Source organism: Lynx canadensis, chromosome B3 (assembly GCF_007474595.2).
Source record: "Lynx canadensis isolate LIC74 chromosome B3, mLynCan4.pri.v2, whole genome shotgun sequence".
Lineage (NCBI taxonomy): Eukaryota > Metazoa > Chordata > Mammalia > Carnivora > Felidae > Lynx > Lynx canadensis.
Window position 1 is genome coordinate 61,175,723 of NC_044308.2, and position 12,443 is coordinate 61,188,165.

At 51.2% G+C, this 12,443-nt stretch overlaps 1 protein-coding gene across 2 annotated transcripts in view; it reads right to left on the reverse strand.

The window, feature by feature from the left end:
• The window catches only part of MAPKBP1 (mitogen-activated protein kinase binding protein 1), a 53,800-nt gene that overhangs the window by 7,308 nt on the left and 34,049 nt on the right, over window positions 1-12,443 (reverse strand). The window contains exons 3-22 of one of the 2 annotated variants that reach the window (XM_030318430.2): window positions 10,039-10,101; window positions 9,744-9,801; window positions 8,821-8,991; window positions 8,287-8,424; window positions 7,859-8,041; window positions 7,607-7,624; window positions 7,123-7,283; window positions 6,121-6,310; window positions 5,395-5,541; window positions 5,006-5,181; window positions 4,128-4,219; window positions 3,732-3,857; window positions 3,296-3,366; window positions 3,036-3,157; window positions 2,665-2,740; window positions 2,440-2,551; window positions 2,198-2,261; window positions 1,804-1,938; window positions 1,451-1,587; window positions 1,190-1,245 (exon numbers count right to left, since the gene is read on the reverse strand). In XM_030318430.2, coding sequence (XP_030174290.1) covers window positions 1,190-1,245; window positions 1,451-1,587; window positions 1,804-1,938; window positions 2,198-2,261; window positions 2,440-2,551; window positions 2,665-2,740; window positions 3,036-3,157; window positions 3,296-3,366; window positions 3,732-3,857; window positions 4,128-4,219; window positions 5,006-5,181; window positions 5,395-5,541; window positions 6,121-6,310; window positions 7,123-7,283; window positions 7,607-7,624; window positions 7,859-8,041; window positions 8,287-8,424; window positions 8,821-8,991; window positions 9,744-9,801; window positions 10,039-10,101 — 2,296 coding nt within the window. The remainder of the gene's footprint in view (window positions 1-1,189; window positions 1,246-1,450; window positions 1,588-1,803; window positions 1,939-2,197; window positions 2,262-2,439; window positions 2,552-2,664; window positions 2,741-3,035; window positions 3,158-3,295; window positions 3,367-3,731; window positions 3,858-4,127; window positions 4,220-5,005; window positions 5,182-5,394; window positions 5,542-6,120; window positions 6,311-7,122; window positions 7,284-7,606; window positions 7,625-7,858; window positions 8,042-8,286; window positions 8,425-8,820; window positions 8,992-9,743; window positions 9,802-10,038; window positions 10,102-12,443) is intronic. The other variant, XM_030318431.2, reaches the window with a different exon arrangement.

Here is a 12,443-nt window from a genome sequence, read left to right on the forward strand (position 1 = left end):
GGAAAATAGTGTGTGGAGGTTCCTCAAAAAATGAAAAACAGAACTACCCTATGACCCAGAAATAGCACTGCTAGGAATTTACCCAAGCGATACAGGAGTGCTGATGCATAGGGGCACATGTACCCCAGTGTTTATAGCAGCACTTTCAACAATAGCCAAATTATGGAAAGAGCCTAAATGTCCGTCAACTGATGAATGGATAAGGAAGATGTGGTTTATATATACAATGGAATACTATTTGGCAATAATAAAGAATGAAATCTGGCCATTTGCAGCAATGTGGATGCAACTGGAGAGTATCATACTAAGTGAAAAAAGTAGTCAGAGAAAGACATATACCATATATTTTCACTCATATGTGGATCTTGAGAAACTTAACAGAAGACCATGGAGAGGGGAAGCGTGGGGGAAAGTTACAGAGAGGGAGGGAGGCAAACCATAAAATATTCTTAAATACTGAGAACAAACTGAGGGTTGATAGGGGCTGGGGAAGAGGGAAAAGTGGGTGATGGGCACTGAGGAAAGCACTTGTTGGGATGAGCACTGGGTGTTGTATGGAAACTAATTTGACAATAAATTATATATGTATATAAAAAAAAAACTAGTTTCTCCAGATTTCTATTCTTTGCATCTTTGATTTTCTTGAATTTCAGTTCTTTTTTTTTTTTTAATGTTCATTTATTTTTGAGAGGGTGGGGGGCAGAAAGAAAGATAGATAAAGGATGCGAACCAGGATCCACCGTGACAGCAGACAGCCCGACACAGGGCTCGAACCCATGAACCATGAGATCGTGACCTGAGCCAAAATCAAGAGTTGGACGCTTAACCAACTGAGCCACCCAGGAGCCCCTCTTGCAGTTCTAACAGTTTGGCTTGGACACCCCTTTTCTACTCCCCACCTCAACCTGCTCTTTGTTCATGTTTACTCCTAGGCCTCCAGACAGCTGAACAAGTGGAGCACTTCTTGTAGTGGCAACTCACCCCTGCAGGCCACCCCACCCAGACTGCAGGAAGGAGACCCCTAGGCTTCATCATCTGTAACCTGGGACCAGTCAAGCTGATCAGACTCTCCCACAAGGCCCTTTCTTAAACTCAAGGGGTGCAGCATGTGGGCAGGCCCAGAGAGCCCACTTTCACCTTCCTCTGCCTCTTATAACCTTGGAAGGGCATTATAACGATGGTGACTCACCCGACTCATCTCCCAGTGGGACAGGCTTCGGGGCAGGACTGGGCCAGGCACTGAGGCTAGACAGAGACAGGCAGTCAGAGAGAGTATCTCCAGCCCACCCATCCAGAGCCCTGGCTCCACATCAGCCCATGCCTGTGTGGCCACAGTGATGCTCTGACTTCCTCAGCTCACCCTGATCTCACCCCCACAGTACCAGAAAGGGCATATCTGGCCACTGTGCCAACTGGTGCCTCTCTGGCCCTACATGAGACTTTCACACACCTGGCTCTTTCTTGGTACCCTTGGCAAGGATAGGCAGAGCTGGCAGTTCTTCTTCTTCAGTGCCTTCATCTTCTCCCTCCTTGTCACTGTCTGATGACAGAGCTGGTCCAGGAGACAGCATCGATGGGGCCTCATGCCTAAGTCCAAGACAAGGAAGGTCATGGAGAGAGGAGACTCAATGCAGGTAGAGGCCAACCTTTATGGGTGTTCAGGTAAGAAATGTGTGTTGGGGGGGTACAGGAGTTGGGAGGTACAGGTGAATGTCAAGTCCAGAGCAGAAAGGAGTACGGAGATCACAGCAAGCAGTCTAGATGCCCACCCACCACTCGCCCATAACCATACTCTGTTCTCACCGGTTGGGACCCGCAGCCCTTTGGGGAGAAGATGGTCCTTGTGGCTTGCCCCCTCGCTGACGCTGGCGCAGCTCAGCCAGACGCTGCCTCATGCTGATGGTCATCTCAGAGCTCAGGCGCCACACAAATATACAGCTGGATAGAGCCACAGAGTTGGGTGAGGGAGGGGTAGGGTAGGACCTGGGGTAGGTAGCACACCACTAGTTCCCCTTCCTCATGGGCTGTCAAGAAGACCAGGGCCACCCTCTAGCACCACATCAGGCCCAGCCAAGAAAGACCCCTGCTCAGCCCTACTTCCCAGAGACATCACTGATGTGAAAAGAGGGGAGGGAGCTGGGTATATGTGTGGCACAGAGGAAAAATCTGTGTCTCAGGGAAGCTGGCTTCTGCTCACCTGTCCCCTGACACAGAGATGAGATGTTTGCAGTCATTACTAAACTTCATGCCAGTGACAATCTCTGTGAGGAACAAAGAATACGGCCTATGAGCCACTCTAAAGTCCCCGCCAAGCTTCTGTCCCAACAGTGGAGGTCAATGGTTGGTGGGAGGGGTGGGGCGAGTAGCTCTGCTAGGTCCCCAGAAACTAAAGGAGGAAAGAGTAAAGTTCCAGCCGTAGATTATTGGGGCAACACTTACCTGAGTGGCCAAACATGGTGGCCACACACTCGCCTGAGGAGAAGTCAAAAATGGAGAGGTTCTTGTCAGAACAGCTGGTGGCGATATAGATCCCTGAGGGGTCTGTCTGCACCTGAGGAGTGGGACACACAGCTGGCAGAGGACAAGGGAAGCACCAGTCCCTTTCCACCCACTACCCCTGTCCTTCCTTTCTCTGGTCCAGAGCCCATCCTGCTGGGCCCTTACCTTAATGAGAGTGCCGTCCTCACCCTGTGATCCTTTAAACAGCTTCTTCTGCTTCCCACTGCTGATGTTGAAGATCCTGTAAAGAAACACTCTTGTTCACATGAAGAAGAGGCCACAATCAAGCACACCTGGATGACAGAGACCCCAGCATTCAGTCCCAGCCCTGTTCTCTCTGAGAGCCACTCCCCAACACCAAAGAGGCTACCACCTCTTGGGTAAGGCAAAGTGCTCTTTCTACAGGCTCAAGGGGTACAAAGTCCTAGACAAAAAGACAGAAATGGGGAAACAGCTGCTTAAAGCTGACCCCTCAGGTCACATGGGTGGAGGTCACAAAGGAAAGTGGTTAGATGGTTTGAGAAGGGGACGCCCACCGAATATTTCGGTCCTGGCAGCCGATGGCCGTGTACTTCCAGCTGGGCTCCACATCCATATCGTAGAGGGTCGTCTTCCGTACCACGTGGTGTGTCCGTGTAAACTGTACTCCATCTCCGGACTGAAGGGGTAGAACATGTGGGCTCACTAGGCCCAGAGAGCCCGGCTTTCGCCTCCCTTCACCTCTTACAATCTCAGCTCAGGGAACGACTGAGATTCCCCAACCACTGCCCTATTCAGGGAAGCCCCATACCCTCACCTTCTGTGCAGTTCGGAAGTAGATGCTCTTGTCTGCTCCACAGCTGATCATGCGGACTTGCCCATCGCTGGCTATGGAGGAGGGGGGCCTAGCTATTACCACAGCTCTCACCACAAGGGGGCCAGCCCTTCCTCTGCCTTCCCTCCATACTGCCCCACTGCTGAACTATTCCACATGACCAGGACAACCAATTAAATCAGGACACTTCCTCCAAACCTAAGCTTTCTGTTCTCTCTGTCCTCAGCCAACCTGGTTGGCTCACAGTCACCTAGACTGATAGTCGACATTCCACCTGTCTTCCCATCCAGCTCCAGGCCTCCCAATTGCTGTCCCACACATCCTTGCGACTGGCACACCCTTCTCATGGAGGCAGGAGATAGGGGTGGAGGATACTGGTGGTAGGTGTCAAGATGTGTCTCAACTGCCCTGCCCCCACCTGCAAACTTGACAGCAGTGATGGAGGATGAGTGCTCGTCCAACGTCTGCTGCAGGCTATATTCACGGCCAGCATCTAGCACATGGATGAGCCGATCCCGGCTCGCTGACGCCAACAGCTTCAGACCTGGGGTTGAAAGAACTCTATCAGCCCATGAGTGCCCAGAGCAAACCCCTATGTGGGCCCGGCAAAAGGACCACAGGAACTGAGCCCCACAACTCTGAGCCAAGTGAACCATGCAGCAGGCATGGAGCTGTCCTCCTCTAAACCTGCAATACCAAGTGATTCAAACGACGTTCAGTCCCGCATCCAAGAGCCAGGATGGACGTAAGTGGCACTAGCAGGACTGGAGGGGCCCTGTGCCATTCTGGGCTAGATCCCAGGCATCCTTCTTACCTGTGTCTGGCTTAGAGTACTCCAGGCATAGAATTTCTGAGTCATGGGCCTCCACCTTTAGCATCTCACTCAGGGACTGCAGCTCGTGCACTCTGCAAAGATGAGAGGGAAGAGGGTGTTGACAGGCTACCAGAGGAGAGGCTCACCCTCCATTCTCTGCTATACCTTCCCTCTAACCTGTTTTTAAAATTGTATTTTTATTTATTTTTGAACTTTTAGGTTTAGAGAAAAATTGCAATGAGTATAGAGAATTTTCATATTAACGGCAGTTCAAATACCAGAAGCAGGAAATTTACATTGGTACAGTAGTATTAATTAATTAATTAAGGATTTTATTTGAATTTCACCAGTTTTTCCACAAAGCCTTTTTTCTGGATCCAAGATCCTATCAAGAGTCCAAATTGCATTTAATTGTTGTTTCTCCTTATCACCTGTAGTTGGTGACAGTTCTTCAGTCTTTCCTTATCATTCATGACCTTGATGCTTTTGAGGAGTATTGATCACTCTTCAACAGTCTTTAGAAAAGTATTGACTACTCTGTCCTACATACCTCAGTTTTAGTCTGCTTGATGTTTTCCCATGATTGAACTGAGTTTACGCATTTGGGGCAAGAATACCACAGAAACCATGCTATGTCCATCTTAGCACATCATATTATGGGCTTCATGAGGTTGACATGAGGATGTTAAGTTTACTCACTTGGTTAGGATGGTTTCTGCTGGGTTTCTTCATTGTAAAGTTACTATCTTTTTGTGTATATAGACATCTTGTTCCCCAATCTTTCAGAGCCAATTTTTCTAAAGCTCTGTCCTTCAGGACCTAACTCCCTCGGCCTGTGCCGTGGGAGGCAGTCAGTACCACTCCAGGCCTGGCATTACCTGAGCGTGCCTACACGGTCCCCAGAAGCTAGATGCTGTCCGTTGGGGCTGATACACACAGAGCGGATGCCCACACGGGGATCCATCAGGGACCCATCAGCTTTGTCTCCTCCGGGCAGCTCGGTATCCAGCAGGGCCTGAGTGTTCCCATCCACATAGATGATCTTAATGAGGTCCTAGGGGAGCATGTCAGAATAGCAGGTGAATTAGTCAGGCCTGACCCAGTACAGCTGCAAAGGGAGAAGAATGCTGGACAAGATAAACCCCTGGCTCAAAGAGCCCAGCCAAACCAGAGCTGGAAGGGACCCAGTTCCTGAGAAGGGGGTGTGAAGGCTGAGGGGATGGGGGCATTAAGTAGGGAATAGATGCCCTAAGGCCTCAGGGCTCACATTGCTGAGGATGTTTCGGTGCAGGGTGGAGCCATGTACCCCGGAGCTCTCTGTGTTCCACAGGCGGATGGTATTGTCTGAGGAACAGGTGATAAAGGAACTTGGGGGCAGGCAGGCCTGGTTACTGTCCTTCACTTCAGGGTAGACCTGAGGGGCAGAGGGGACAAAGTCAGATCTCCATGTAGGGGGCAGTCCTTTACCTGCCCAAGGAGATGGAAGGGAATGCGATTAAAGAGAGGATGCTGGCCAAGACTTAGCCCAGTGTTTGTCACAGAGTAAGCAAGCCATAACTATTAGATACTCTGTATTATCACTAAGGGCAAAAACCTTAACAAAGCTGCCGCTATGTTCCAGGCACTCTTCTACATCTCCCGCTTATATCATTTCATTTAATCCTTAGGACAACTGGAGTAATCAGGTACACCAGTTTATAGTTGAGGAAACTGAGGTTCAGTCAATTTCAGTAACTTGTCCAAGATCACCCAGCCCAGGATGAGGCAAAGCTAGGGATAGACATGGATACAGTGGAAGAAGCCTGAGATACATAAGCAGTAAAATTCAAGCTCAATCCTCAGGACCCATGAAGATATGCGGATACACAGGGATGCTGCTGGAGAAACAAGGAGGCAGCAGGAATATGAAGGCATCCTCAGGGATCCCCACCTCCTGCCCCACAATGGTACCCCAGCAAACCTGGTCAGTCCCAAGCCAGCCCAGCCCACATACCTCCACACTCCAGACGCAGGAGGAATGATACAGAGCTGAGTACACCTTGCCCACTTTCTTGGGGTCCCTCACATCCCAAACATAAATGCTGTGGTCGTTGTATACACAAGACAGCCACTGATTAGTAGGATCAAAAGTCAAGGCAATGGTGTCTGGATACCTGGCATTGGCCACTCCAGAGAAGAGGCGACTGTGGGGAAGAGGACAGGGCAAACAGTGAGTGAGGAGGTGATGAAATGGAGGACTAAAAAGAATGAAAACAGAAGCCAAAGAACAAAGAAAGGAGCAGAGGGAGCATGAGGAGCCCTCTCCAGACCTGCAGGGGGCAGCTGCCTGAGAAAGAAAAAGGTCTCTGACAGCTGTCAGCCAGGAGGTGACCCCTGACCTGGCACTAGTTGTTGGACCTCGGTGTTCTCGTGATGAACACAGTGTCAGAGAACACGAAAGTCAGACAAGGTACCTCTGCGGCCATGATGGAACAGAACAAAAACAAGACCCCTCTATAATTGTGTCTGAGGACGGATAAACACACGTCACTGTATAAACCACAAAAATGACCGTACATTTCCATTCCCATCTATCATGATTGAATGCTACTTCTTTACCAATTACAGCTTTAGCCCCGTATCTTCCCTTCCACCTTTTAGATAAAAATGATTAAGAAGTCCAATTGTAGAATTGCCTGTACTTCCTGACAGCATCTAACCAGAGCAAAACTTCAACACCTTGAACCATTCCTAAAATCATCTAATACAAGCCCAAATCTTATGATAAGCCCTACCTACCCTCCCCCCTTCCTAAGACACTCGCCGGTTTCCCACGGTGTGCACCCTCCTCAGTTGCAACTAGTATCAATAAGCCCAAATCTGTTGGTCTACAGAGGTGGTGCTGGCAATCATGGGGGCACTGATACACTCCTCAGTTTGACTCCTGAAGCACAGCCAGGGAAGGCTGGGCCCAAGGTGAGGCTCTGAATGGAGGCAGGGGGCCCACACAGCTCACCTGGCCTCAGTGACGCTGGCAATGTCTGTCCCCAGGGCGTGGGGCCGGGGCAGCGTGCTGAGAAAGTGCAGGTTAGAGGGGTTGAAAAGGCGCACGGTGCCATCAGCACAGCCACAGAAGATGTAGTCTTGGCTCACAGAGATGCAGTGGGCCACAGTAGTCTGCAGGCAGAAGGGCTCAGGTCAGCAAGGGTCACCTGCCCAACCCCTCCTCAAGAGTCACCTGCCAAGAGGAAGGACCAGCCAAGGCAGAGGCGAGGAAAAAGCTCCCCAGCAGCTCTGGCCTGAGCCCCTCAGCTGTCATCTAGAGACACCCCTCCCTCCAGCAGCAGGTGGCCAGAGGGCCTACAGCCACGTGCAATTGGGGGATGGGAGTCAGGGACCCTTCTAAGGCACGAGAAGTTTTGGCAAAGAGGACAAAGGAAAATCCCAGCAAAGAGAAAGAAACAGCATGAGAAAGACAGGAGGGTCTAGGTACCACTTACTGTGAAGCTGTCTGTATTCTGAGAAGAGGGAAGCAGAGGAAAGAAAGATGGAAAGAGAAAGCAGAGAGGAGGCAGTTATAGAGATCTCCAAGGGCTGGAACTAGGCCAAGCTCTGGCTCCCACAAGCTTCTCTCTCCTGGGGTCCCCTCCTGCATGCGTGAGGGCCTAGACCCTGATATGGAGCCAGAGGCATCAGATCTCCCCTGAGCTTACACACCGGCAGCCCCTACCCATTGGGACAGAGGTGCTTACTCTCAGCTCCACCCACTTATCCAAAAGCCTCCGATCGCTGAACTCGCACAGCAGCCCTGAGGACGTGATGCAAAAGGTGCTGTCGGCCTTCTTCCCTCGGCCACAGGCCACATCAGTGAACAGGTTATTTCGCAGCTCCCCCAGCAGCCCTGAGCGGCCCAGCAGGGGCACAGTGGCGTTCACCTGTGGAGACACACCATAGTTGCCACCTATCCACCCCAGAGCCTGCCCCTGCAAACTAGACCCTGGGGAGAAGCAGCAAGGCCCCCTCACTCTTTGAGACTACTCCTTGGCCTGGACAGCATCTGGCTCACCCAGAACTTCTGTATGGCCGCTCGGTAAGCAGAGAGGGGCCCAAGTGAACAGGGTCTCCTGGGGTGGGCTGAGCAGGCCCTGGCTCTGGGCTACTTCCAGCCTCAGCAGCTCACCTTTGAGGTCTTACTGTCATCGAGGTACCAGAATTTGATGTGCCGGTTGCCTGCAGTGACAAAGTAGCTGCAATCTTCAGAGAAGGACACTGCTGTCACCCGACTGGACACCTTATTGGAGGCCACCACAATGTTTTTCTGGAGGGAAAGCCAAAGGAAGAATCAAAATTCTGCCTCTTGGGGCTAAGAAGAAAGAGGTTTAGAGGAAGGAGGAGGGGTTAGATAGGATTTGTACTTAAAAAGGGCTCCTTTCCAAGATTTTTTGGTCAGAAAAAGAAGGGAGAGAGAAGAATTTCTTTCTAGAGGAGCTGAAGAGATTCATTTCCTCTGTAGATCCTCAAAGGCGTAAAGCTAGCCCCTTTCTACCAACACACCTGGCTACACAGTTTTTCTTTTCTGCTTCAGGCTATTTTCTAGAAGGAGACTGAGATTAGCAGAGTGGAGTGAAGGGGTTCAGATCAGCAGCTTCCTGGCTCCCTGACTGGTCCATGAACTCCCATGAGGCTGTCAGGCCAGCCCGCCCAGTCTACTCACCTTCCAGGCCCAGACATTGACAATCATGTCATGCTGGTAGCCCACGGAGACAATGTACTTGGCGCTAGGGGAGAAGGCCACACAAGCCACGCCATATTTATGCTCCTGCAGCTCCGCCACCTGGCTATGCTCAGCCACGTCCCAAACCCGGACGGCAGGCATGTGCCCACTCTGCAGGGAGGCAAGAACTGGAAGTGAGGGCCAGAGGCATACAGACGCCCCAAGCCTTTCAGGGTGGGGGTTCTCATCCCCCGCCCCTCCAGCTACTCAACAAAATCTCTCTAATGACCCCTGGCCAAGAGTCAAGAGGAGAGCGCTATTATGGGGCAAAGGTATTTTAAAAAACATGATAAATATCTCAGGACAACGATCATCAGGAAGAAAACAGCCCAGATTTTGTTCAATATCTGTGTCAGGGTGTGCACCTGTGTATTTGTTCAAAACTCCTTGAGTGATTCTTGATGGGTCTCCAGGGTTGAGAACCACTACCACTCATGCCTATTTCTGCCTCATCTGCCTCCCTGTAAGCCTGAGAACACAGAGGCATCCCTCATGTGCCCAGCAGGGGGCCTCTGGAGATAAGGAATATTTTAAGGCAGTGGTTTTTCAAAGCCTGCTTCCCAAACCAGCAGAATCTGCACTAAGCAACTCGTTAGAAATGTAAATTTTGGGGTCCCATCTCGGACCTATAAAGTCAGAAACCCTGGGGGCAGGCCTGACAATGTGTACTTCACCAAGCAAGCCAGGTGATTCTCACTAAGGTTTAAGAACCACTGTTTTCAGGCAGAGCAAAGACTAGGATTTAGCATCTGTTCAGGAAGCCAAAGTGCCAGCAGCCCTAACGAGGCCTAGGATTGTAGCTCTCTGCTGAGGCCAGGCCACCCACCCACCTCAGAGGACTACAGCCCCCGTTCCTCACTCACCTCTCCAGTGACCAGGTACTTGCCATCAGGAGAGAAGGCCAGGGCAGTGATGGTTTTCCTGCAGGATATGAGGCAGGCTCAGAGGGGCACTGACAGCCTGGCCTAAACCTGGCTCCCACAGAGTCCCCTCGAGAGGCAAGGTGAGCAGACACTAATGGCACACATAGTGGCATTTTGCTATCTGATCCTGGGCCCAACCAGGTCCCAGTCCTCAGACCCTCAAAGACCCCAGACAGTGCCCTTTTCACAACTCCCAGGAAATGGAGGTGCTCCCTGAGGGCCCAGCCCCATTTACCTGGAACTGTTGAGGATGTGGTGCTGTTTGTGTTTCCGGGGATTGAACAGCACGACCACACACCTGAGGAGATAAGGGAGACAACAGGCTTAGCCCCAAGCCACAGCTCCCCTAGGAGGCACCCAGGCCACCTGGGAATTCCCATCACTCAGCACAGGGAGCTGTGGAGTGCAAGTTGAGAGGGGCTCTGCTTGCTACTGAGGGCAACTGCTTTCTGGCAACCTCTTCTTGCTTCCCTTCCCCACTCACAAGGGCCTATCTCTACAGCCCCATGAGGGGGAAGGCTTCCTGGAAGCCTATCCCACCAGGTCCCTAAATACCAGTAACATCTCTGGCCATACCCACAAAGGGCAGCAAGGACACAGACCTTCCCACAGCCCTTACACAGAGCCCAGGAAGGGGTGCAGGAGGGAAGAGTACACGTGATTTGAGCACAGCAGCAGCCAGTTTACAGGCTTAGAGCCACATGTATGACAAGAGTTTGTGCTCCAAGGAGGGGTAAGGCCTCTCATGTGTGAGCCCACATGTGTACCCGGCAGGAGCTGGCCCCATACTCTCTACGTGCCAGATGAGGAAGGAGGTGGGAGGCAGGAGGCCAGAGCTGCTGGAAGGCTCAGTAAGACTAGAAGGAGGGGCAGAGAGAGCCCAAGAAGGCCTGGGGAGGCCTGTTCAGTGCCTCAGAACTCCTGTGCCCAGCCCTGAGAATCCCCTGTGTCAAAGAGCCTGAGAAGGGCACTCCAGACTGCCAGAAGACAATCTGGAACTCCGCCTGCCTGCTTGCTGTGCAGAGAAGGGTGGGAGTACCCTCTCTGACCAGGCAGCAAGGTTGGATGGGATCAGGTTCAGACTGACTTTCCAGAGGCAGTTCTAGAGAGGAGGCCAGGTGACAGGAGTCAAAGCAGGAAGCCCGAAGCCATAGGCAGGCAGTGCTCTCTCTTAGGCTCCTTGACTGTCAGCAGGCCTGGGCCCGCTGCCCCTTCCACCTTACTACTTCATGAGTACTGTAAGTAGCTGACAGGAGCAAGCCTGAAGCCTGCTACACGGGGAGACACTGAGCAGAGGGTGACATCCCCCAGACCCAACCTTGTTTAATAGGCACTCCAATGCCTGCTAAAACTTGAAGCAAAGGCAAGTACAGGCTGCTAGTGAGTGCTTGGCACGTTAGGCTCCATAAACCACTTCAATATGCAAATTCTACAAGTAATCTCTGGGGTCACCAGAATCTCTGAGGTACTAGATATGCCCAGAACTGCCAGGCTGAGCAACGAAGCCTTGGAATTCCTGAGTCACATCATCTTCTCTTCTGACCCCTTCCCCAAATCAATCCTCGCTGTTTGCTTTGTCCTTCTCTCCCCATCTCCTCATCTTACCTTGTTCCCTTTTCTTCATTCCTTTCTCCTTTCTCTCTTTATACCAATCTCTAGTCTCCTGCTTCCCTTGTGCAATGCCATGTCATAGGGACTGAAATATATGACAAAAGTCAAAGGCCCTTGGAAACTCTGTGCCGCATCACTCTTTCTCCCCTGTTCGCACACACACACACACACACACACACACACACACACACCCATGCACACTTGCCTAGCTTCTGTTACGGGCAGTCCAGGATACAGGGAACCTAATTCCTGCAAAACAGACTCATAGAACCTTAGAGCTGGAAGGAAGGACGGAAGGAATTAAATGCACTGTGCAGAGCGCCTGGGTGGCTCAGTCAGTTAAGCATCCAACTTTGGCTCAGGTCATGATCTCATGGCTCATGAGCTTGAGCCCCACATTGGGCTCTGTGCTAACAGCCCAGGGCCTGGAGCCTTCTTCAGATTCTGTGTCTCCGTCTCTCTCTGCCCCTGCCCTGCTCACACTCTGTCTCTCTGTCTCTCTGTCTCTCTGTCTCTCTGTCTCTCTCTCTCAAAAATAAATAAACATGAATTTTTTTTTAAATTAAATGCACTGTGCTAGGTGACTTTAAACATCACTGAGTCCAACCCTCCAGGATTTTGAGATGAGGAAACCTAGGCTCAGAAAACTCCTATAGAGAGCAGATCCAGGACTCCCAGGTCTCCTGACTCTCAATGCTCTTTACATCAAACACACGTGAGTGTCTGAGCTGATCATGTCACTCCTGGACGATCATCCCTGGGGGGCTTCCAAAACCAAACTCCTTAAAGTGCCCATGAAGGCCCTGGGTGGTGTGACCCCTGCCCACCCTTCAGCTTCACCATGAACCATGTTCCAACCACATTCCTTCACTCTCTTTAACTTGCTGTGCTCCTTTGCAAGAACTGTTTCCATTATCTAGAACATTCTTCTCTCCCTTTTCCAACTAGTTAATCTTTAGTCCTCTTTCAGATCTCAGGTCAAATGGCCTCAGTAGCAAGTGCTCTTGTAGCAAGCAGAGTGTATCAATC